Here is a 25837-nt window from a genome sequence, read left to right as displayed (position 1 = left end):
GGTGATCTCTTCGCCATTTCTGTAGGCCAACAATCTCAGAGTAACCAAAATTTGAACCAAAATATTTTGGCCCAAAACTGCTGACATATGCAATTTTCGAGAAAATGGCGCAGCAACGTTCTAGGGTTTGATCAACATGGCAACATCATTCTTGTTATTGTTTGTTTTTATTTTGTTTTAAAAACATTTTTATTTTAAAGATGCTATATAAATCTAAGCTATAATTATTATTCTTATTATTACTAGGCTAGCTTTTCACGACCGGGGCAGTACTGCCTCTCAGGGGACGTTCAGAGAAAGTTGGGAGGCACTGGAAGCGATATTTTTGAATTGGAGGCTTTGAGGTGTTCACTGGGGGTGTTAGACATTCAAACTTGCATCTACTCGCAAAAGAGTGCGGTTTAAAACCTGCCACTTTACAATAACGCAACTGCCACGATTATCCGTCTCGTGATGATTTTAATGGATAAGAACCAACTGTGTTGTTGTTGTCCTTTTTCTGGGGTCGCCACAGCGGATGATCCGCTTGTAGATTTTGGCGTTAGGTTTTTACACCAGATACCCTTCCCGACGCAACCCTCACCCATTTTTGGTAGTCGGGACTGGGAGGGAGTCGAACCCGTGTTCCCCAGGCCGATGGCATGCGCAATTATCTACTGCGATACCGGCCGGATTGGATACGAACCAACTGTGTAATTCCGATAATTTGATTATCCAAAGTCTCCAATGCTTCAGGTCGAAGGTTGAATATGTCCAAGTGTAAAATTTTATCTCTGCAAGATTGTGGTGACTCTGTAACTGAAAATATCCCAGTAAAGGCTTCTGCCAAGTATTTGGGAATATTTATGACTAAAAATCGTTTAGCTAGACAACATCTACATTTCTCAAACAGACTAAAAAAAGACAAAGACTAACTTTAATATTTGGCATCAAAGGGGTTTCCAGTGCGCATGTGCGGAAGTATATGCTGCCTGTGACGATTGCACCTGCTCGTTTTCTTATTTTTTTCTTACTTTTAACTATCTTTTTAATTATTTGTTTTACTTTTTTTGCTGGTAATATGTTTTTAAGACGTTCCCTCTCCAAGACATGCTGGTGGAGAGAACTCTTGTCATCTTTTTGCTGTGAAAGTACGCCACTTTAACTCTGCCGGGTGCAGTAAACATTTGGCCGTTGGTAGCCGTTTTGGCTACACGAGTGATCAGCTGATCGCTCTGAAACCTGCTGGCATCTTGACCACGAGATCTTCACAAATTCCAGAAGAATTGTGGAGGAAAACACACCGAGGTTGCAGAGGAAAGAAGAACCAGCGGAGGAGAGAAACCAGAAGGAGACAACGGAGGCGTATGGAGGAAAAGAAATATAAAGCCTGTCTCCCCATCGTTACTATGGGCAACGGGAGATCTCTGGTAAACAAGATGGAGGAGCTGACAGCGTTAGCCAGGAGTCAGGTGGAGCACCGGGAGTGTAGTTTGGTGTGCTTTACGGAGACATGGCTGCATCAGGACATTCCCGACGACAATGTTTCCATCGGTGGCTTCCAAACTGTTGGGGCCGACAGGGACTGCACCAGGAGCGGTGAGCGGAGAGGAGGGGGGCCGTTCTGGTGAACAACAGGTGGAGCAGTCCTGCTCATGTTACTATCAAGGAGCGCATCTGCAGCCCGGACATTGAACTGTTGGCTGTTGCTCCTCGTCCACGTTGCCTGCCACGGGAGTTTTCACATGTTGTCATGGTGACTGTTTACATTCCTCCTCCTGCCAACCCAACTTCGGCGTGTGACGTCATCCACTCCGTCATAGCCCGGGTACAGACTCTACACCAGAGTGCACTCACTGCTATCTCTGTCTTCAACCATGTCACCATGTCACCGTGGCAAAGGCACTGCCCAACTTCACCCAGTACATGAACTGTTTCACCAGAGAGGAGAGGACCCTGGACTCTGGACTCACCTGATTTACTTTTGTGTTTGAAGTTTATTCTTATTCTTTTGGAGCTGTGTGTAACAAAAAGCAATTTCCCCCTGGGGATTATTAAAGAAATTCTGATTCTGATTCTGATTTGTCTATCCTGGTTAGAGTTCTCCTCACCAAAGCTTTGTGTATCCTTCATTTGTAAATGATTGTGATGATGATGATGTAAATGAACAGCCACAGACGCAAATAGAATGTTTCTGGACTTTATTTGGAAAAATAAATCACATAATCTTAAGAAATCTGCACTTGGTTTAAAAAAGTGTTCTTACAATCCCGATTCAATGTGGTACTGGCAAAACTTTTCTCTGGAACAACTGCGACATAGTTATAAGCAGCCAATCCTTATTCTTATCTAAATAGTTCCAAAGAGATACAAATCATATTTCAAACTTTTCGATGAATTTGGTAATATGCTGTCCTATGAATGGTTTATATCTGTACACAGTTTTCCACAGTTTGTCATCAGTGAATACCTTAACTCATGCTCTTTCAAATGGATTGATTCAACTTGTGAAAAATCACACAAGTTACGGTGGGAATAATATAAATAAAACACAGCCTTTGCTGATGTTGGAAGTCTAACACAGACATTGATATTCCATGGACCTTATGTAAACACAATAAACTATTTCACTCTTATTTTTCATTGTAAAATATCCAAAAATCACCATTTTGAAGCTGCCAAATCTGTCTACTCTCTAAACCCTAAAGAAATCATCTGTTACTATGATGATCCAGATGATTGTGCCGTTTAATATCTGATTAATTTCATTAGCCTACATGCAAAATGCTTTATTCACATCAAAACAGGAATTTTCCAAATCAGCCCCTGAGGTATTATCTTTTCTCCTTGAGCTGGAGCATCAGTTTGTATCTCTCAGTCTAATAGGCAACAAAAAAGTGTGGCCATCCCATTTCCCATCTTCTGTGCAGGAGACACCAGACCTTCCTTTGCCTCTCCATGCATGTGCATGTCCACAAAGGTCCACACTGACATCTGTTGACCATTCACTGGTAGTGGAGCCTGGCACCGACTGCTACTGAGCCCTAAAGCTGCCCTCTCATATGTAACAATACATCTTCAGAAGACCATTTAGAGACCTTTCAACATTTCACGTGTGCACCCAGCAATAGATTTCCGTCATGTCACCTTCATCTGATTGGTGTGGTCCTGGAGGAGGGGGGCGGGGTTTAACTTCCGGGCAGCACCAGCGCGTTGAAATAGCTCCTGGTTCTTCTGTGTGGATCCTGTCGTGACCAGACGGGCCATCCGGCAGAGAGGAGAGGAGAGAGGAGAGGGGACCTGTTAGCGACCGGATCACTGAGGATTAACACTCGCAGGTGAGTGAAGGTCCGATCACAGTCACATGGTTCAAATCTTGAGCGTCGTTGCTTCGCGATCGCCTTGTGCAGGCTGCGTTTGCAGACAGGTTGTGAGCCGCAGCATGGCCCTTTAAGTATTAACTTAGGCAGAGCAGAGCTGTCTCATTCACCCGCTGCCATTGCTTATTGTCTGTGGGACGGCCAAGAACAAAAATAAGTGTATTCTTATTGCATGTGGTGCGAGTTTACGGTTCATGGTGACCGTCTGGTTCATTGATATTCCTGCAATATTCCTCTGAGATTTCCATGGTTTGCTTTGATGCAATATTCCTTAATAATTAACATGAGCATAAACATGCACTGGACTACAGTAGCATGCTAAAAGTCACAATTCTGACATGCTTTGTAAAAGATACTGCAGACAGTCTGTCAATTGGCATAAAACTGGCCTAAAGTAAGTTTTTTTTTTTTTATTTAATATGAATGAATATCACTTTTAAAGCAAAGATAAGCATGAGGTGTGGTGCATCATTAGTTTAAAGAATGTATTTTAATGTATGTTTTGTAGGCAGTAAAATGTCAAACCAAGCCAAAACTTGGAAATGTGAAGCTGAAGAGGGAGAAAAAGCTCATCAGAGGAGGGCTGGATTATATAAGATTAGCAGTGGTCATTGTATTGCCAACTGGTATCTCAGCTGTTTCCTTTCCAGTACAGTGTTACAGAGTGGGTATGGCTAACCTGTCATCACTCTTGCACAGTCTCTGATTCCAGTCAGCCTCAGACTCAGGAGCAGCATTTCTTTCTCTTCACCATGGCTGAGACTATGGGGAAATTCGACTTTGCCATCGACCGGGGAGGCACCTTCACCGATGTGTTCGCCCGGCTGCCTGATGGTCGAGAGAGAGTCCTGAAACTTCTCTCCCGGGACCCTCAGAATTACAAAGACGCTCCCACCGAGGGGATCCGTAGAGTCCTGGAAGAGGTAATGTAGCAGGATGAACTGGTGTTTTAACACACACTTTTGTGAAACATGAAGCACCTTATAGTTGATGTTACCATTATAGAACGAGGTTTGTGGAAATGCACATCAGAGCCACTACACGCCATCTTCACATCATGGGCTGGGTTTGGATTGAAAAGCTCTTTTAGACGCCGTCCACTCACTCACTGATCAAGGCATTGTTCATATTTTCAAGATATTCTCAAGATAGTTGACTTGGAAGTCCCAAATCATGTGTCCCTTGCTCCTCATTGATTTTGACTCTGATCACAACATATTGCTAAGACATGAGTCTGACTCGAGTCACATGGAGACTCACTCCAAAGTAATAGACAGGTAAAAGAAAACGGTATTGAAAAAACAGCAGAATTGGTCATTCGTATAGATTTACATGTTGCTACACGCATGAAATATGATGAAATGTGACCCTGTCTGAATGTAGTCCTGTGGTGGTAGATGAAAATACTTTGCCATGATCCATGTAGCTTTTCTAGTCCATTAAATGTGTATGTATGTAAAAATCATTAAATTAACAGTAAAACAATGGGAAGCAATAACTACCACTTTCAGCCAAGGAAACCAAAGGATTATTATTGAGCAGAACACAAAACATGTCTGGAAACCAGATCAGCAGTCGAACAAAGCATGACAGAGACCATCTGCATGAACAGTACGTGATATGTAGATATTTGTGTGAAATTATCGACAGGAAACCGGGCGGGCATTTCCTCGCGACCAGCCTGTGGACACCTCTCTGATTGGCTGGATCAGAATGGGTACCACGGTGGCGACCAACGCGCTACTGGAGAGGGAGGGAGAAAGGACCGCGCTCATGGTCACGCAGGGCTTCAAGGACTTGTTGCACATTGGCACGCAGGCCAGGCCAAAGCTGTTTGACTTGGTTTGTAATACTTGTTTTCTTAACACATGAATGTCTACGTAAATGTTCCAAATAAAAAAAAAAAAAAAACCTAGCACACACATACTTGACCACAGCTACCCAGTCACAAAGCATCAGCATCATTATGCCATTTGACTAAACTGTATGAGGTGTCTGTGAGTAGCCTGAGTACGGGTCTAGTGCCCCTCCAACACAAGGTTAGTCATTATCTTGTGTTACAGGAACAGGGCAGGTCTTGGAGTTTGTCCCCAGACCAGGTGTACCATTAATGGTCACTTATCTATGAAGCTGATGCTCTGTTACAGAGCAACCTGTCAGAAAAGCACCAATAGAAAAGGCTAAATAGGAAAATCACAGGAGGGTATTCTGCTATGAACTGTATTTTGCTCTTTGTAAGTACAGTATAGTTAAACTGAATGTATATGGTTTACTTTGATCACTAGTTCAATTACAGCCAACCTGTGGTATGTATGCAATATGTTGCAATCATTCTTAGCAGTATATCCCTGGCATGTGCTGTTGCTCATCATTGTCTTGTTAGTACACCAGCTTTGAATTTACATGACTTGTGCGTGTGTGTACAGGAGGTGGCGGTTCCCGAAGTGCTGTATGAAGAGGTAATAGAGGTGGACGAGCGAGTCGTCCTCAAGCAAGATGGCTGCCAGCTGCCCAGAAAAGAAACCAAACGTGTTGTCACAGGTGTGAATTTTAAGGCCCAAGGAATGTGCCGAAACCATAATCATCACAAACCTAGCCGCTGTAACATCTCAGCTTTGGTGATCACACTAACTTTTAATTTAGCATCACCATCAGGTCAAAATACAGACAAGGCTACAGACAATAGTCTACAGACATGCCATAGCAGCTCTCTGAGGCTTTAAATGTTGTTTTAGCACTTATTTTCACTCATGCATGCATTACTTGTCAATTTGTTTGATTATTATAATGATATGCAAACATGCTTACGTATTTTTGTCAAGTCAAAAAGCAAATCTCCATTTTCTTTTGGACATTAAAAACCCTACTTTCTAATCTTTTTCTCTCTCGTATTATCTCTTGTTATCTTCAGCTTCATGTAATTTATCAGAAGCGACAGGAATGGAGTTGGTTGTAAATGTAGGAATGTAAACTCAGCCAAAGAGCGTTGCCCAACGACCTTACATAATTTGAAGTAATCCTGATAATCTGTGTGTGCTGGTGTCCCTCAGGCAGCACAGGGGATTCTCTGGAGGTGTGGAGGGAGCTGGACCTGGAGCAAGTGGAAAAAGACCTTAGAGGAGTTCTTTCTCGTGGAATCACCAGTCTGGCTGTCCTACTGCTGCACTCGTACACGTCAGTAGTAGAGCTTGTTTTTGTGCTGTTGGGCATGGAGGCGTATTTGCTCAAGATCCTAATCTGACCTCTTGTTCTCCGTTTCTTACATTATGTTTTCTCTCCTTCTGTCAACTTCTACTCACTTATCAAACTTTATTTTTGTTTTTTCTTTTTGTCACTATAAACTCAGTTATGCAATTTTTGCTCTCCATGTCTCTGTGGGAGTAGAGGTATAGTGTACATACCATATGTTAGATATACAGTATTGGGTGTCCAATAGCCCGTTTCTATTGTATATGCAACCCACGTGCTTTACTGGGTGGAAGTTCGTGTTTGTCTTAACATACTTTCTCTCCATACGTCTAATCTACTCCCATTCAGTCATTTCTCATAAAGCAGTTGAATTCAGTTGACAAGGCACATTGAGTGAACCCGCAGTTAACATTTTTAGCTTCCTGCCACATGTCACAAACGAAGCACATGCACTTATATGTGAAGTTGCTTAAGGCTTGTATTCCACCTCCAACCCATTCCTGTCTGTGTGTCTTTCTCTCCTTCAGATGGTCCGATCATGAGAAAGCCGTCGGGGCCCTGGCGCGTCGTCTGGGCTTCACCCAGGTGTCTCTGTCCAGTGAGGTCATGCCGATGGTGCGGGCGGTCCCTCGGGGCTACACCGTCTGTGCCGACGCTTACCTCACGCCCAAAATTCATCAGTATTTAAAAGGCTTCACCTCTGGGTTCAAGGGCGGCCTGAAGGTGTGTCCAGATGTGTTTGTATTTGCTTAGTCTATAGAGGTATAAAACAGGTCACATCTACCCCACAGATCATATAGGATTTTCCAGATGTTCCAGTAGCTGGGTGTCACTTTAAGGTCCTGTTTTATCTGCGCATTCAGACCTCTTCCATCTCTTACTTCCCTCTGTCCTCAGGATGTGGACGTCCTGTTCATGCAGTCAGATGGCGGTCTGACTCCCATGGAGCAGTTCTGCGGTTCACGGGCCGTTCTCTCCGGCCCAGCAGGCGGCGTGGTGGGATACGCCATCACCTCTTACAGTCAGATGGAGAAAAAACCTGTGATTGGCTTTGACATGGGTGGTGAGTGTGTGTGTGTGTGTGTGTTTGTGTTGAACAATTACTGAATGAAGAGAATGTGTGACGAACGGTGCTATTGTTTTTATTGTTAATTAGAGCATAGATTAATTATTTTTACAGACTTGAGCTTCTAATACTTGCCCGCCTCTGTCTTGTCTTTCTGTCCAGGAACATCCACTGATGTAAGTCGGTACGCTGGCCAGTATGAACACGTGTTTGAGGCCACCACAGCTGGAGTCACCCTGCAAGCTCCTCAGCTGGACATCAACACTGTGGCTGCAGGCGGAGGATCACGACTCTTCTTCAGGTCTGTTGGTGGGCCGTCAGACTCAGAAACCTCGTTTGGTGTGCTGTACATGGTTGTATATGACAATTGGAGAACAAATTCTGTTGACAGGTCTGTGGAAATAATTCTGAGTATGTGGCTTGCATAAAGTCATTTGTGGTCACAGAGCACGGAGCTGTGTAAAGTCAGATAAATTGCCTTAAGTGACTTGATCGCTGTTGGTTGGGACTGAAAGACAACAAGTTTGAAAATGGAAAAAAAAATCAGGAGGTGGTGAGTTGGCAAGTGAGCTTAGCAGACCTCTGTACCTGCTCCTCATATCTGCTTGAGGCTACATCCTGGTATTCATAGAAATATAAAGCCAAGTTTTGGTCAAGAATGGGTGCACTGTGATGAAAAGAGTTTCAACTAAATATCTGTTCTTAACAGCTTCTCTCAGCTGGTAGCAGAGAATGATAACGTCTGAAAGTGAATTATATAAGGGGATGCATAAGTCCCTGAAAGCGAAATAGTTGCATAGATGACGATTGAGTCTACCCACTATGATTGGACTACCTATGGTAGATCCAGTTAGATCTGCTATTTAGATGATATCAAATAAAATAAAAAGACTGCGTAATTTATGCGCTTATATATTTCCAGTGGATGATTAACTGAGTGCTGCACTTGCACTGCTTCAACTCCAAAACAGTAACACAAGTGAAACACCTCTTGGGTCAGTAGGTTACACCAGAATTTAACCTCTATGTAAAATATGATACAAGTTTAGTCAGAAATGCAAAGGCTTTGAAAGTTTGAAGCTTGATGTGTGTTGGAGTGTTTTGTTTTGCCGTATGTGCACATGCAGCTGTGTCACTGACCACAGGGTGGAGCATTGTTGTTGAAGCTCCGGGTGGTCCTAGTCAGGTGTGTGATACTGGGCAGGCAAACTGTTTCGCTTTGTGAATTTGCTGAACTGAATGATTATGACTGAGTGTGGACACAGCTGGTGTGCAATGGTGAGCATGTGTACTTTTACCTGTGAACAAACTGAATCCATAAACTTTACAGGCATTGGACATTGGTTTATTTGAGCTTGGTCAGAACTCACATCCAGGACAAGTTCCCTCCTTCACCCCTCACTGACATGATTTAAGTTTCACTAAAAGTCACTATAAGTTGATAATTGTAATATAACCAATTCACTTAGACTCTGCATCCAGATTTTTTTTCTTTCCTTTTATGTGATTTCTCTCCCTTCTCTGCTTCCCTCCCTTACTTCCCTCTCAGATCAGGGATGTTTATGGTCGGACCAGAGTCTGCAGGTGCTCATCCAGGACCAGCCTGTTACAGAAAAGGTAACACACTGTTTGTGCTTCCTTCACCATCATTCCTTTTTGTTTCACTTTCCCTTCTTTCAGTGGTTTCACCCTCTTTACATGTGCACAGCTGGGATTCCTGTGTTCTTATGTCCGGTTCCCTTCCTCCTTCTTCTGGACAGAGAATCTGGTTTAGCTGTGTGGAGGCTGGAAATTGGCCAAATTTTAGGGGATTTAACTGAAACTTGTGTCATAGTTTTAGGTTACAGTTGTACTCTTTACAAGTGGCGGCTGACCAGTAGAGGGCGCTAGGACGCGGCCCCCTGCACATAACAAGAGATGAACATTTATCCAAACATGTTAAATATAATTTAGATGTATGATAGAAATAATCATGAAATAAAGTTGTTTTTCAGTCTTTTCCCGCCTGTCAGTAGCCATTAGATATTGTTTTTAAATGGTATTTGGTTGATGATGATACATATATATCCTGGGTGATGGACGCTGACAAAATTATATCTTATATAAACTCAAACTTTTGGCAAGCAGGTGACTTGAGGCTGCTGTTTAATTGGTTCCTTCAGATTTTCCTCGGGCCCAAATCTGTGCCACCCAAACACTTTTATTGGCAGCAAATTAATATTGTTTGAATGTTGTTTTTGATCTAATGTGGTTAGACAACTGGCGAGTGTCAGTCATGCTCACACCCACCACGTCGCCTCTGTCGATGGAGTCAATCATCCTTTCCTACCGGTAGCTGAGCAAGATGCCATGTTCAGGTGAAACCATGGAAAGTAAACGAAACTCTGTCATTTCCTTACAAAAACACCCTTTCTCAAGGCGTTCTTTGGAGGAACAAAGGAAAGGAAAGGTGCTTGGTCCGGACAGACCCAATTTACAGACTCTGCAGCAGATGCGATCATGGATGGGCCTCTCCTTAGAGGATATCCTTCCCTCCCTTGATGGCATGTTGAAAGAGCATTTAGAGAACGGCACTGTTTTTAAGGGGCCTTCAAAAACTGTACAAAATCACTGAAGCCCAGAGTAGAGAGTTTATTGCAATCCAGGTTGACGAGACTTAGACAGCATTACACTGCTGTGTTGATTTTAGAGTTGTGTTTTGTTTTTGTCTTTTTTTGCTTAACTATGCTCCATTTATTGTTGGCATTTTTAAAAACATAAAAATCCCAGTTGGACATTGGTGGACTTGGGCTGTCTTTAACATGACTGCTTTTATAATCAATCTGTAATTAATGTAAGGACAGATATAGTGATCTGTGGGGGAAACATCCTTAGTTTGTGCTACATTTTCCTTCTTATTAACTCTGTAACTGTGTGGACATTAAAGCAGCTGTCACATGTGCTGCACCAAGATAAATTGTGCCGTCCCCAAAAAGTTTTAGCACCAGCTGCCGCTGCTCTTTACTTTAACTTCAAATCAATGTTCCCTGTTGGGGAGTTAGGTAACAGCCGGCTCCATTTCATATAACATGGTTGCCCTCCCGGAGTCTCACAGAATTACATAACATATGTGAAGATACAAGACCGACATGCATACACAGAAGCAGCCTATGAGCGTACAAAAACATAATACTGATTCTCTGTGGGATTTTCTCAGGTGGCCCTCTGACTGTAACTGATGCTAACTTGGCCCTGGGTCGCCTCCTCCCCTCCTTCTTCCCAAAGATCTTTGGGCCTGGGGAAAATGAGCCGCTGTCATTGGAAGAAACCATGAAGCATTTCCAACATCTAACCCAGGAGATCAACCTCTTCCTGTCCTCTAACCAATCACAGGCAATAATATTTACTGAGATATTCAGTAGAGTTTCAAACATTCTCAATGATTCTTTAAGGGAGTTTTAATTATGAAGTTAAAGTGTTTGTTTTCATTCGCAGGTTAGCGCAAATGAGACCAACAGCACGTCAGAGATGAGTGTGGAGGAGGTTGCTATGGGATTCATTCGCGTTGCAAATGAGGCCATGTGTCGACCAATCAGAGCTCTGACGCAGGTGTCTCCAGCTTAGTGAAACATTAACTCGGAACATTTGGTTGTTAAAGTGTGTCGAACATTTAAACTCATATTTTGCTTTCTCTCTCACTCACTCCATGCCTCCAATACCCCCTCCCCCAGGCTAAGGGCCATGACACATCACAACATGTGTTGGCATGTTTTGGGGGTGCGGGGGGCCAACATGCCTGTGCTATTGCTCGAGCCTTGGGGATGAAGACTGTCTTCATACACAAGTATGAGTGATGGGTTGTGTTTCCATGTTGCATGTGTGTGAGAGATGGCTATATTCATGTACAATATGCTGTAATGTGTGTGTGTGTGTGTGTGTGTTGCAGATACAGTGGCGTGCTGTCAGCCTATGGTCTGGCTCTAGCCGACGTGGTGGAGGAAGTGCAGGAGCCGTGCTCGCTGCAGTACGAGCAGCACTCTTTCGCTGAGCTGGATTTGAGGGTGAAGCAGCTCTCAAAACGCTGCCACGATACACTCTGTGCACGTGGGTTCACCAGGTCAGCACCCATGAGACACAACCTATATTTTGGTTAATTGTAAGCCTCTTGGGGTGCGTTAGTCCACGCATTTTCACTGTTAAAATGAAGGTGATAGTCACAAAATCCATGCATTTTCAACAAGTAATGATCCACTGATGCAACCTTGTGTCTCCTGTTCTCTTCAGGGGTCAGATAACTACTGAGGTTTTCCTTCACCTGCGTTATGAGGGCACTGACTGCGCTCTCATGGTTACCGCTGCGGGTTACCCGAGCAACGCCAAGACCTGTCAAGCTGGAGATTTCCGTGGTGCCTTCACCAAGCGGTTAGCGCTTTGTTTGCTCACCGGCTGCAACATGTATTCACTCATGAGTGGATAAATCATTGCCACTTACACTTTCGCTCCTGTGTGCCCTCTGATTACGTTGTATAAACAAACACTCCATGAAGTGAATGTGTCATTTTTCCATAGGAGATAAGCTCAGTAAACTCTGGAGTTGACATTTGTTTACAGACCTCATGGTTTTCTATTGTTCCTCTGACCTTAATTACTCTACATTCTCCCTCTTCATCTTTCCTCTGATTTTTTTTTTTTTTTTTTTTCCCCTTTTAGTTATCTGAAGGAGTTTGGATTCACAATCCCAGATAGACCCATCATGGTTGATGACATCAGAGTGAGGGGTTGTGGAAAATCTGGCATCAAATCGGTGTATAAAACAAAGATGGGACACAGACAGGCCAAACCAGTCACGGTATATGGACTCTCCTATATATATAATACATATAAGCACACAGACACACTGTTATACCTTGTTCAAGCTCATATTTTCTATGTCAACATATATTTCTCTTCCTTTCACAAATATTTAATAGATGGCAATGAAAACGTGGACTTTTTTTGTTTTCAAAGTAATGGAAAAAGTCCAACTCTTTGGTCTGAAATCTTGTGGAAATTGTATCTCTGCTCTTCTCTATAGATGACCAAGTGTTACTTTGAGGAAGGTAACCTGGACACCAGTGTGTATCTATGGGAGGAGCTGCAGTGTGGTCAAAGCGTCCAGGGACCAGCCATCATCATTGACAAAAACAGGCAGGCATTTCCTTACCGCCATTACAACCCTTCAAATAAACATCAATTTTAGATGTCCTGAGCCAATTTATAAGGATCAGTGGCTAAAATAAAGCTGATCAATCCGATCCTTTCTTTACTGGACTCTGTTGTGTTTTGTCAGCCTGCTTGCGTTGCAGAGCTGCACCTGTAATAAATACCATTTAAGCTCAACAACTTCATAGTTTTGGATCAGGACCTTCAGAGTTTGGACCAAGTAGCTTGTGAAAAATAACAACTGTTATGTCAGCGTGTCAGATACATATTTGATCAACATGTAAGTTGGAGATGCCCAAAAAGACTAAAATGATGAACAGATAAAGGATTGGGACATCCTTACATTTTGTTGTAGTATCTACTGCTCTTAATTTTACTTTAAAGTTAAACATTTGTTTCTTTAAATTTTGAATAGTGAAATCCATTAAATATGATGCATTTTGAAATCTTAAGTACTGTTTCAGTATCTTACATTGTGTTTTGTTGCTTCATTACTTTATTTCCTTCGATGTGCGGACACATCTTTGGCTACTTTTACTTTAACTTGGTCTTAATTTGGGTTTTAACCAGGTTTTAAAAATGCAACACTGCCTGTATTTACTCTGTTTAAATGCTCATATAAATGTAGATGTATTTTCTACTCTTGTCTTCATCAGTACCATCCTGGTGGAGCCATGCTGCGAGGCCCATCTGACAGAGGGGGGCGACGTTTGTATGACCGTAGGCTCTGACCCTCACTGCGCCCTCGGCACTGAGCTAAACACTGTGCAGCTCTCCATTTTCTCCCACCGCTTCATGAGCATAGCAGGTACACCAACATAGGAGAGGGGATGAGGAAGGTGCAAGGTTGTTAGGCAGAAACAAAGTAGAGAACAGGGCAGAAAACGAGGGAGTGCTGAGTGTATACTAAAAAAATTTTAGTATTAATTTGATTTAAATAATTAATTAGCTTGCTCAGATGTGTTCCATCTCTCTTCTTCTACAGAACAGATGGGTAGAGTTCTCCAAAGAACCTCCATCTCAACCAACATCAAGGAACGCCTCGACTTCTCCTGTGCTGTGTTCGGACCAGATGGTGGTTTAGTGTCCAACGCACCCCACATCCCTGTCCACCTGGGGGCCATGCAAGAGACCGTCCAGTACCAGGTGAGGGGTGTGCGCCTCTGTGAGTTTACACATCGTATTGGAACAGTAAAGAACAAACACCCTGCTGTGACATTTCTGATTCTTCTTCTACCCGCAGATCAAATCAGTGGGGATCAAGCTGAAAGAAGGCGATGTGATTCTGAGTAACCACCCCTGTGCCGGGGGCAGCCACCTCCCAGACCTCACAGTCATCACACCAGTCAGTTTGTCCAGCTCTCTGTCTGCATCATTGCCCTGCTGAATATCAGTCGTTTCTTTTTTACCACAAATCTTTCTCCCTTTCTCCCAGGTGTTTAGGAAAGGGGTGAGCGGTCCAGTGTTCTTTGTAGCCAGCAGAGGGCACCACGCTGACATCGGAGGCATCACTCCAGGCTCCATGCCCCCCCACTCCACCTCCCTGCAGCAGGAGGGGGCCGTCTTCACTTCCTTCAAACTCGTCACTGGTGGTGTCTTCCAAGAAGAAGGTAAGAGAGACGGAGGTGAACCTAGAATGAGCTGTAGACAAGTCAAGATAACAAGACCTTACAATGTCTTTTTCAGACCATCTTCCTGAGACAGTTTACCACACCAGTGAATTTGCAAATAACTACAAATAGATAGTTAACATTAGTACCATCATCAGCTCACATCAACATTACATTTTGCCGTTTGGCAGCAAATATCTCGTATATATACATGTTGTACAATGTTGAACTCTTTGTAAGTTTGCTTTTTTTAGCAGCTTAATGTATGCTTTGGGAAACGGTCAGCAGTAATATATATTGCTAATAAAGTATGGTGCTGTAAGGAGAGCAGACAAATCAACATGAATGAACGTTCATCTTATTTAACACTTTCTACATTTTTATATCCCATAATGTCTCTTTCACCCCACTTAATTCCTCTATTGCCTTTTTCAATCTGTCTCCATATCAGCTGTGACTGACGCTCTGATGGCTCCGGCCCACTACCCAGACTGCTCTGGGACCCGTAATCTCCATGACAACCTGTCAGACCTGCGGGCTCAGGTGGCAGCCAATCAGAGAGGCAGCCAGCTGGTGGGGGAGTTGATTGACAGCTACGGGTTAGCTGTGGTCCAGGCCTACATGGGATACATTCAGGTAACAGTGGCTTCAAGCGTAACAGTATAAGATGAAAATAATACATGAATTAATGTTCTGAAAAGTAGTAGCAGTAAGTTCTGCTGGTGTTGCGCCGCTACAGTCTTTACGTTCTTGTTTTAGAGCAATGCAGAGCTGGCAGTGAGGGACATGCTGAGAGACTTTGCACGTCGTCGACGGCAGCAGACTGGCTCCTTGGAGGTGGAGTCGGAGGATTTCATGGATGATGGGACGCCAATCAGACTGAGGGTTCAGATTAATGAAGAAGAGGTGAGCAAAGGGAAAGACATGGGCTGCATCCCAAGTCTCTTATTGGATATTTTGTCGCTCCTCGATCCTAGTTTGAACCAGAAGTCAAACGAGGCCAAAGCTGTTGTTTCTGCTCTGAGGAGTGAGGATTTACCGGCCCCCTTATTGGATATCATTTATTGATTGGACGCTGCAGCCAATCGGACTGATCTGATATGTTACATCACTGCAGTTTCATACTGGAGTACAGATAAATAATAGATTAAACAATCACGTGTATCCCCAAGTTATTTGTTATTTGTTCTCTGATTTTAGTTACATTTACAATGTTACATTTTTTTCATTTATTAGAAAGATTTTTCTTTTATTGACCTGTTATTTCCCCTGTTAATTTTTATTTTGGGTACAATTAAAGGTCCCATATTATACAAAATGGACTATGTAATGTCTTTTTAACATGGATATACATTTAGTGACCCTCAAACTATGAGAAAAGGCCGTCCTCTCTCTGTTTCTCCGGCTCCACCTTTGAGTAAATGCATGTGAAAACGCTCTGTTTAAATTTGGCTCCCCTTATGATGTCATAACGGGATCTGTTAATCATGTGACCTCCTCCAACCTTTCGGCAGGCTGACTGTCCCCACTAAAAAAACCTACTGAGCCCACCTCACTGTTCAACATTGTTTTTTCCTCTCAAACACCAGCTCCCTGTAACATGAAGAAGAAAAGCACACAAAATCACATTTACCTTTTAAAATGAGCAGAATAATGTATTTAATGTTTAAAGTTCATATTTGTATTTGGAGGACCTACAACAACAGGTTGACATGGTGTAATGTTCAAAAAATGTATTTTTCTCCTATCAGACGTGGCTGCTGCAGCTGTTGTCAGCCTCTGTCTGAATACTCCATTTTAGAGGAACAGAAACAATTTGCTTCTTTGCTTTCGCCTTTCACATCTTCATGTTACCAGGAGCTGGTGTTGGTGAGGAAAAAACAATCTCGGATAGCGAGGTGCACTCATTAGGTTTTCAGTGGGCGGGAACCGTCGGCCTGCTGAAGGGCTGGAGGAGCTCACGATCAACAGATCCCCCTTATGACACCATAATCATAATCACGACATTTACTCAGAGTTTGGTGGTCTGTAGGCACACTAGGGGAACATTTATATTGAAAAGACATTAAAAAGTGCATTTTGCAGAATACGGGACCTTTTTAAACCATGTAAACCCCTTCTACTCTGACTTCCAACAACAACACTTCCAAAACACTTTTTACATAATTTATCGTCATTTCCATTCAGTCACATATGAGACTGATCACTCCTCAGCATTGGGTTTGATATCGGGTATCATATGATCATTTCAATGTTCCTTGAAACATTTAGCCTTAACTCTTAGCAGGAGTCCACAGTATGTATACGGTGTGCAGGCTATAGAGAGAAAAACACTGCCGCTGTACTTGGGTGCAGACACACCCTCCATCAAAAGTCTCTACAGCTGTTAAAGCTGTGATCAGCTGCTGCTGTCAGTAGAAACAGATGTTGCTTTGTGTAACGCTTCAGAGGAAAGGACATCTCATTTCTCTCATATTTCCTCATTTCTTCTCACAAGGAAAAGACGCAACTGAGTGAAACGTGGATGCAATTTAAGAGACTTGGGATGCACTCATAAGCACTACAAACTTACATTGACTGTAATCTGCAATAAAACATAAAAACCTCCATCACCACAGGGCAGTGCGGTGTTTGACTTCACAGGGACAGGAACAGAGGTTTGGGGGAACTGCAATGCTCCACGCGCCATCACCCTCTCAGCCCTCATCTACTGCCTGCGCTGCATGGTTGGACAGGACATTCCCCTTAATCAGGTAAGCTATTTATTAGGGCACCCCAGGGTGGGTTTATAAGGATGTTTATGGTTTGATTACATGTTTTTTTTTGCCGGCCATGCTCAGTCAGGCTTCAGAAGTCATTGAATGCTTAAAAAATTCCAATTAACTACTGTTCATATAGTTTTTTGTTTTTTTTTCTGCTGTGTCCTCTTTTCATATACAGGGATGTCTTACACCAATCAAAGTCATCATACCCCCTGGCTCAATCCTTCAGCCTTCCCAGAATGCAGCTGTGGTTGGAGGGAATGTACTCACATCCCAGAGGGTGGTTGATGTCATTTTTAGGGCATTTGAAGTGTGCGCCGCTTCGCAGGTGAGAAAAACTGGGTTTGTACATAAAATAGTCATGTTTTTCTCCTCAATTGTACGTTCAACAGGCTAAATCTTTCCAAAACACTATGTGTATGTTTTTCTTGTGTTGTTTGCTTATTTGTTTACATTCTTCTTTCCATCAGGGATGCATGAACAACATTTCATTTGGCAGTGAGAGGGTCGGTTACTATGAGACAGTTGCTGGGGGAGCGGGGGCGGGGCCAGGCTGGAATGGGCGAAGTGGAGTCCACAGTCACATGACCAACACACGCATCACTGACCCTGAGATTCTGGAGAAGAGGTTCGACATTTGGCCTTTGCTGCTTCCAGTAAAAAATGTTTTTTTTTTTTTATAATAATCATATTATGTCTATCTGGTGTTCAGATATCCAGTCGTTTTAGAGCAGTTCTCTCTGCGGCCCGGCTCAGGAGGTGCAGGAAAATACTGTGGTGGAGATGGTGTGATGCGTAAACTTCTGTTCAGGAGCAAAGTTGTTCTGTCTGTACTGACTGAGAGGAGGTCCACCCGCCCCTACGGCCTCCAGGGTAAACTCTGACCCTTTAAACCTGCCTGCAAAACATCTCCTTTCTTTTCAGTTTTTCTATTTGGTTTTGACATGATATTATTCTCTGCTCTCTCTTTGCTGGTTAGGGGGTGAGGATGGTGCTGCAGGGCTGAACCTGCTTCACAGAGCAGACGGCCGAGTCCTCAACCTGGGAGCCAAAACCAGCATCAGCCTTCAGCCGGGGGTAAGACTGCCTCATGCATGTGTGTAAAAGAAATACTATTAAGTTAAAAATGTCAGGGCATTAAACATTTCATGTAACCATAATAATAAACAAAATTTTATTATGTTGCATGAACACATATTGCATTCTGATAACAGAATTAACTCCAAAATGCCTTTTATTTACACCAAAACGTCTTAAGATGATTTCTGACTTGTGTGTCTCCCCCCTACAGGACATGTTCTGCCTCTACACCCCTGGAGGAGGGGGGCACGGAAGAGAGGAGGAGGCCGACAGGAGGCCCCAGACCAAGCGCAGACGCTTGAACGAGACTTTCCCAGAGAGAGGCAGCGTCTTTGAATACCGAATGGCACAAGAAGGAGTGTGAAAGGAAATAAGACGGAGAGAGGGAGAGTTGGCAGATGAGCCTGAGGAGGAGGAGGAGGAGAAGAAGAGGGAAAGAGGTGGGGAAGTTGCAGGAGCTCAAGCAGAGTGAGAGATGGGAAAGACAGAGGCCCTGCTCGGACCTGCTGCATTAACATGTCTGAGGTGATCCCATCACAAGTGGACAGCTTTATGTACATCCGTTTACATGTTGCGTCTAGAGTGACAGCTTGTGATCGGACCTCGCTTCTCCGCTCTGAATGCAAATAAACATTTATAAGAGACATTTAAAATTAATTAAACATGAAAAATTTAATTCAACAGCAACTTTTCATCTATTCGGGCTCCCTTTTAAAAGTCTGTATATCTACACCTGGTGTCACAATATCATAGCATCACGCTTCATTTAATATTATTGTCTTGAATATCACAATCCAAAACGTGTCTGTAGTGTTAACCACTCTTATGGAGCACAGAGCAAAGTTTCAGTGAGCAGACAGATGTAGCATAGAGATGCGGGGTGTCGGATCCATGGAAAAGAGACGATAATTTAAAATTTGCTTGTCACTTGTGCTGATCAGCGGGGCTCAGTGGGTGAACATGCTGCTGCAGGCATTTCTCCATGTACAGTACAGCACATATTCCAGAGATCATATTATAATGTCTTTTAGTTCTGATGGAAAGTCAAATTTCACCTTAATATCTGTGTACGGACCACTGAGGCAAGGGGACGTCAGTTGAGTAGGCAGACCATCAGTGTGGCCCAGGACACACGCGCACACACACTCCAAATGTGGTCCGACGGATCACATCATCCTTTGTGTGTCTTGGGTGCAGTCACACCTGTACTCAGAGCTGTCCACTTGTGTTTGGATGACAAAAGGCAATTGTTAATGCAGCAGGCCTAAAAAAAAGAAAGGGGCCAGACAAAGTGGTGCTCTTTGTCAGAAATGGGAAAAAAAATCTTTAAAATGAATGGAAGAAAACAGTGCTAACAAAAGTGTCGTCATAGGGTGAGAAATAAAGGAGGCACATGCTCCAGTCTAGATATAGGCTGTCACAATGTGACCGAGTAATGACTAATAACTAATGGCTCAAGCATCAGTCAGATTTATTGTGATGGATGGTCAGTTGAATGTTAGCTGGAATATTTTCTTATTGGTAGCCAAGGGAAATCTGAGTAACCCATACAATATTTTGCAGTCCCATTTTGACAACACAAATTTACCCTGTTAGGTAAGACATAGTGTGTATTTTTGCCTACTGAAATGTTTTTTCAGTTTTTAAAGAATGCCGGTCTTAAAGTGTTTAAGAAAAAGGCAACCATGGGAAGCAGCTGCTGGTCTGTCTGGAATAACCACTAAGTCACGATGACTAATAAAGCCCATTTCTACTAATGAGCTTGTCCTTTTTTTGCCTACAACCATGTAACACTCCAGACACGGATGAGAAAGAAAGTATTGAAAACCTTGACATTAAAAAAAAGACAAAGCTGGCATTTTATTTTGCTAAAACGTGAATCCATCTGTACAATGTCTGTAGTTCTCCCAACTATTTCAAAGAACACAAAAACAGTAGTTTACCATTTCAGTGATTTCTCTTTGGTTGAGTTTCTCTTGGTTTGTTCCACTCTTTTTAAGGATTGTTTGGTCCGTTCGTTCATGTGCATTAGTCCCATTCAAAGGTATTTCAACATTATGTTGGTGAATGAAGTAGAGAGCAGTTCAAATGATTTAAATAATACTGTACTGCCTCCAAGTATTATTAGTCGGGGACCTGCTCCAGGAAAAACAGACAACCCACCAGTCATACATGTGAATTCATGAGAGGGAGTGTTGAGATACAAGCAGAATGGGTTTGGGGGAGGGGGGCACATCCCCGTTTAAGTGGTGTCCCCTCCTCCCGTCTTTTGGTCGGGGGTGATCGGGGAGATGGTGAGGGAGTGCAGGCATGCGTAGGCAGCTGATATAGAGATAGTGGCCACAGAGGAGGAAGCAGCAGGAGGCTGACGGCTGCTGGACTGTTGATGTAAATCAGCTGGCTCTGTGTGTGTGTGGGTGGGTGGGTGCTGAAAACTGCAGAGGCCGTGGACTGCAGATCACAGATAGTTCCCTTGTTTGTTGATCACAATTCGTGTGGTAAAACAATCTATCATACTCAGAGGATTTGAGACTCACCCCCTGCTGCTGCTGCTGCTGCTGCCTGGACCAATTTCTCCATCTTTACACTTTGCCCACTGGCTAATAGTCAGTCTTAGTTTTTGGTGATTTATGCCGTCGTTCTGGGAGAATGTGAGATTCTGTGTAAACAGAAAGCAAGCATGAAAAAGCGCAGATAAACTGGTATTCAAAGCCCCACTAGTGACACAGGTTCAGCTTCTCTGAAAGACTGGGCTAGCCAGTAGTTAGTCAGTTGTTCAAAGTAAAGCAGATACTCTTCATAGACATGCATTTATAGTCAAATTAGCTACAAATGTTTCCCCATTGGAGCTACTTTACATAAGTTACCATAATTCACCACAGTTCAGAGGGAAATATTCTACTTTTTACTGAACTACTCGTGACAGCTGGAGTTACTTTACAAATTAAAACATGCCCTTCATATAAACTGGCTCATTGCTATAAACTAACCAAAATATAAAATTGACCAAATGAGCTTCTCATTGACCACAGTAAAAAGCAAACAAAAAAGAAAAGTTAGTAGTCAGATGTTTTATAGTACATCACTGATATTTTTCTGCATTAGGTTCTCTTACTTTTGACAATTAACGTACATTTGATAATTAACGTTTCGTGGACTTTTACCTGTAATGGAGTATTTGTATGTTGTGGTATTGCTACTTTTACTAATGCTTCTTGAGGACTTGGGCACCAAATGACTACAGAGCAAAGTTAATGGAGATAGCAAACTTTGTTTTTTGTAGTATACTAATTAATTCATTTCTAATTCATTTCTTTTCGGGACAATTACAGTAGAGTTTGAAATGAAATTACCTCATATTGCTGCTTCAGCCCTTCCTCTCCTATGTGGATGCCCTTAGGATTTACAGATTAGTTCTTACCAGTGGGAAAGATGCCACCCTGACTGCAAATAACTAAATGAACAAACATGGTAAAAGTGAAAGTACAAATGCAGGAACAGGCCATAAAGACAGAATGAGCTTGTTTAAGATTGTGTAGGTTGTTTACTTATTGCCATATACAACACTGAGCAGCACAGTTAAAATAAACAGCATTTTATTACATACCCTGTTCAGCTCCATAATCATCTTTTGATACTTAAACGTATAAGCTGCTTTCACTTTGACTCGGTACCTTACAATCCTTTAACAAGACCACAGGAAAATGGCAAAAAACTAACAAAAACATTCACCTGTCAAGGTAGGCAGACATTTACAAGCAATTTCCTTTGGAAGATCATAATGACATCAAAATAGTGCAATTAACCGGCAGTGCAAAGTCCACAGGAAACATGTCCTGGTCCATTAAAAACCTGAGGTGGATGATGGTTGTACAGTGGTTGATCGTCTCCAGTGTCAAAACATGCAGCATTTTCACAGACTGACTATAATGTGATGCGAAAACCAGTCAAATCCTAAAACACCACAGAAAACATCAGTAAACATTAAAATGAACTGGTTGAAAATTTCCAGTATCACTAGTAATATGCTATTGAAGCTGCATAGGAGCAGTGCATCCAGACTGAACGATACTTAAGACAGAAAGAACATTGTGGTAAACGACTTGTCCTGTATGTGTCACTGTCTGAACAAACAAGAACACAAATGTGTGTATGCATTGATATGTGCACACAGATACACCCCGACAAAGGACAAACAGATGTTTTCACTGAAATGATGCTTGTTATTTACTTACAATCTCATATTCTGTTTAAAATGTCGGCAGGACAGACAAAAGATACTGCATTTGATACTTTGTAGCTTTAGTTTTTCCCCCAACTGTAAAATTCAAGATTAAATCCAACAATGCATTCAGCAGATATTTGGACAACATGTTTAAGAAAGAAAATTCATGCCAATAAAAAACAGTGCAAATACAATTAGCAGTGCAAAGAGCCTGTAGTATAACGCACTGCATTTCATTGAAAGGCTGAGGTAGATACTTATTTTGTTGTATAGCTGTTTGGGTTACATTTCTCTGATGAAACCATGTAACACTCCACATATTGGTGAGAAACAAGATTTTTGCTTTTGAAAATTATCTTAAAAAAAAAAAAAAAGACAACGCTGTTGTTGTCTGTAGTTCAACATTTCTTGCGCTGGAGGAGAATTTGCAGCAGAGATTTATTTCCTTTGTGGTTTTTGACTAAATCTCCTGCATCTGTGTGTTTTTGAGTGACAGTACAGCTCAGTGTGAGTCAGAGTTTCTTCAGTACTGAGGGTACCTGTTTAGGGGAGGCCCGTTCTGCAGGGTGTACTGACTGGGTGGTTGATGTGAGTGAGAGTTCTGATTGGTTGGTACTAACACGTCAAACACGCTCTTATTCGGAGGCACAGACTGCAACATGTTGTCCAGGTCCATGATGAGGGAGGGGGCTTGGACAGAAACTCGTCCGCTGGGGAGGATGGGCCAATAGGCGTGACCTAAGAAGTGACCAGGTGCCACAGGAGAGCTACCATAGCTGTAGAGGGGAAGTCCACCATGCAGTGGCATTAGAGGACCTCCATTGAACCGCATGCTGGGTGGGGCAACAGCATTGGGGGGAGCGTATTTGGCGTAAGATGTGGGGAGCTCCCACGGGGGTGCGACAGTCTCCCGTCTGGCTGATTTGTGCAGTGGCGGTTTGTAGTCTTCATAACCATCTGACCCAGCTTCACCATCAAGAGGAACACGCTTCCCAGACAGGGACATCCCTTTCCATTCCTCATCAGAGGAGGAGGAGGAGGAGGTGGAGGCCGGGCTGGCGGAGCTGGCTGAGGCACTGCGGGCAGAGGAGGCGTAGCGAGGTCGCGGAGGTGGTGAAGACCGAGGGCGCTCCACCTTGCTCCAGCAGTCCCTGGTAGACACATCCACATCCCCGGAGGCACTAGGTGGCCGCAGGCTGTGTAGCAGAGAATCGATGGCGAAGGATGAGTCCAGCTTGGGCCGGAACAAATCCTCCTGCGGTGGGGAGGGATTTCTCGAGTGTATAGAAGGGAGGGGGGTGACAGGCGCAGAGGGTATCTCCGCTTCTGGCTTGTGTCCTTGCAGAATGTAGGGAGCCAGATCCTGGGCGAAGATCGTCTCATCCTGGCGCGACACAGCCGTGTTTTGCCTCTTGAGGAGCTCCAGGGGAACACGGCTCAACTCGACTGCCCAGAAGTTGCCTTTGCCCTGGGGCTTACCTGGGTCCTTCAGCACCTACAGGTGGACGGAGGACAGATAGGAAAGTGAGCACTTGGCCTGACAACCTAGTCCGACAGGACTCGCCTAGTTTCTCAGTCAGACATCATAATAACATTAGAATAAAGCTTAAAACCAGTTTGAAGGCTCAAATAGTGCATTTCTGCAATAGTTAATGAGTCACAAATGCTCAATTCAGGGCGGTGCAATGTAAATATTAAGCTTATATCTTGTGAACTCTTTCCATCAAGCCAACTGATGAGACTAAATAGGGAATTCACCATCAAATCATTTCAGCATACATACCTTCACAAAGCAGTCATAAGAGGAGAGGTTGTGTCTCACAGAATCCCGCCAGCCCTTGTACTTTCCTTTGAAGAATGGGAAGAGAGTACTGATCTCCTTCAGGATCTAGAAATAAAACAGAAACATCAGCGTGGCTGTCGGCAGAAGATTCATGTCTTTGCTGTTTCAGTTTGGGCCAGTGCTGTCTAAACACACACTGATGTGATAACTGAGAACAGTATTATTACAGTTCTAAAGTTAATGTAACTGAGAATATCAGTGCAGAAGTGGATGCCAACTACACTTCACTTGAAAGTTGTTTATGAATTCGAAAAAGGTGATAAATAAAAGAATGTGTAGGCAGTACTTTAATAGTATAACAGCACAATAGCTTTAAAATGCCTAAATGCGATTTTACCATGTACTGTATATCTTATCACTTTCTTGATACAGATCAGTGTCTGGTTTCACTGCAGTCCGACCTTATCACAGCAAAGCAAGAATGGTGGGGCTGATAGTCACTCAAGTGTCACCAACGCTTCTGTCCAGTGTCACGGTGTGAACTGTGAATGATCTGTCAGTGTGTTATCGATAGATTTAATAGAAAAAGTAACATTGCCTCTGTGGTACAACTTCGTTTCCTGATAGAAATGTGCCACAAAGTCGTGTGTTTTTTTAGGTGTATTTCAGTAAAATGCTGCCGAAATAAAGGAAACATCACAGGCTGTGCTGTGCGTAAAACGTACCATGCGTCACATCTAGCCAAATGACTTTACGTTTAGCACTGAGCACTCAAATACATAAGCAATAGAAATTCATACTTACGTCTGATAACGTCAGTTTCTTCTCTGGGGACCTTTGGATGACCATGGCGATCATAGCGAGGTACGAGTACGGTGGCTTTGGATACCGCTGATAGTTCTTTTTCTTCCCACCGCTGGTGCTACTCTTCTCCCCTTCACTGTTCCACGAGTCCCGTCCTATGCTCTCCTGTTTGAAGGAGGCATCTTGAGGGTTCGGGTATGATGAGCCCGGTGTTACGGCTTTATCCATGGACGCCGTGGCACTGGTGAGGGGTTCCGGGCGCGCTGCGGGCTTCTCCAAACGCGAGGGCTGCTGAGGAACCATCTGGGCCAGGTGGTGAGGCCAATGCTGGGCTGGAGTGCTTCGCGCTACGCCGCCAGGAGGAAAACTGTGCTGCGCATTTCTCTGGAAGTCAAGGTGATGGTCGTGATGTTCTCCCAGGTGGGACAGAGAGGGTAGTGCCAAGAGGCTCTGCTCCGGCCAGTGCTTTGTCATGCTGATCAGCCAGGGGGTGAAGATCGGCTCCGCACGTTCGGACAGGAGCGCGGAGAGGGGGAGGGAGGTCAAAGAGTCGGTCCTTAACTTCTGGCAGACTGCTGGCTCCAGGCTGACTCTATTTGAAGAGCAAACAATTAACAGTTTCATGTAAATCCCGCTGCGTAATCGAGGAGAGAATGACGCGTTATCTGAGAGCAGAATGACTGATCGCCGCGGGGAGGCAGGGGAGGGTGTGTACACGAGGAGGGGCGAGAGAACGACGGCAAACCTGTAAATAACCCTTATGATAATATCAACATGC

General features: G+C 43.4%; 2 protein-coding genes across 2 annotated transcripts; one reads left to right on the top strand and one right to left on the bottom strand.

The window, feature by feature from the left end:
* Positions 1-3262: 3262 nt before the first annotated feature.
* On the top strand, positions 3263-19998 carry oplah (5-oxoprolinase, ATP-hydrolysing). Its single transcript, XM_070853272.1, has 29 exons — positions 3263-3317; positions 4059-4282; positions 5010-5201; positions 5786-5900; positions 6410-6533; positions 7076-7271; positions 7446-7611; positions 7777-7915; positions 9164-9231; positions 10811-10986; positions 11089-11202; positions 11325-11437; positions 11540-11710; positions 11878-12015; positions 12304-12442; positions 12668-12780; positions 13452-13603; positions 13781-13941; positions 14039-14140; positions 14231-14405; positions 14857-15041; positions 15165-15311; positions 17024-17158; positions 17346-17495; positions 17638-17795; positions 17880-18040; positions 18147-18244; positions 18459-18687; positions 18723-19998. The coding sequence occupies exons 2-28, from the start codon at positions 4112-4114 to the stop codon at positions 18609-18611; spliced, it is 3912 nt and encodes a 1303-aa protein (XP_070709373.1). The 5' UTR covers positions 3263-3317; positions 4059-4111; the 3' UTR covers positions 18612-18687; positions 18723-19998.
* Positions 19999-22995: 2997 nt separating this feature from the next.
* On the bottom strand, positions 22996-25533 carry foxh1 (forkhead box H1). Its single transcript, XM_070853415.1, has 3 exons — positions 25060-25533; positions 24256-24360; positions 22996-23967 (listed from the first exon to the last, which is right to left on the bottom strand). The coding sequence occupies exons 1-3, from the start codon at positions 25531-25533 to the stop codon at positions 22996-22998; spliced, it is 1551 nt and encodes a 516-aa protein (XP_070709516.1).
* Positions 25534-25837: the final 304 nt, after the last annotated feature.

Source organism: Pempheris klunzingeri, chromosome 21 (assembly GCF_042242105.1).
Source record: "Pempheris klunzingeri isolate RE-2024b chromosome 21, fPemKlu1.hap1, whole genome shotgun sequence".
In the NCBI taxonomy this organism is placed as follows: Eukaryota; Metazoa; Chordata; class Actinopteri; order Acropomatiformes; family Pempheridae; genus Pempheris; species Pempheris klunzingeri.
Note: the sequence above shows the minus strand (reverse complement) of the source record. Positions and strands in the feature narration are given on the sequence as shown.

Excerpts from the sequence above, each read along its gene's own strand:
- oplah (XM_070853272.1), top strand. The coding sequence starts at position 4,112 with ATGGCTGAGACTATGGGGAAATTCGACTTTGCCATCGACCGGGGAGGC. Across the intron at positions 7,272-7,445 it reads GGTTCAAGGGCGGCCTGAAG|GATGTGGACGTCCTGTTCAT; the intron begins GTGTGTCCAGAT and ends CTCTGTCCTCAG. Across the intron at positions 15,312-17,023 it reads TTCAGATTAATGAAGAAGAG|GGCAGTGCGGTGTTTGACTT; the intron begins GTGAGCAAAGGG and ends CCATCACCACAG.
- foxh1 (XM_070853415.1), bottom strand. The coding sequence starts at position 25,533 with ATGACAAAGCACTGGCCGGAGCAGAGCCTCTTGGCACTACCCTCTCTG. Across the intron at positions 24,361-25,059 it reads AGAAACTGACGTTATCAGAC|ATCCTGAAGGAGATCAGTAC; the intron begins GTAAGTATGAAT and ends TTTTATTTCTAG. Across the intron at positions 23,968-24,255 it reads CTTATGACTGCTTTGTGAAG|GTGCTGAAGGACCCAGGTAA; the intron begins GTATGTATGCTG and ends GTCCACCTGTAG.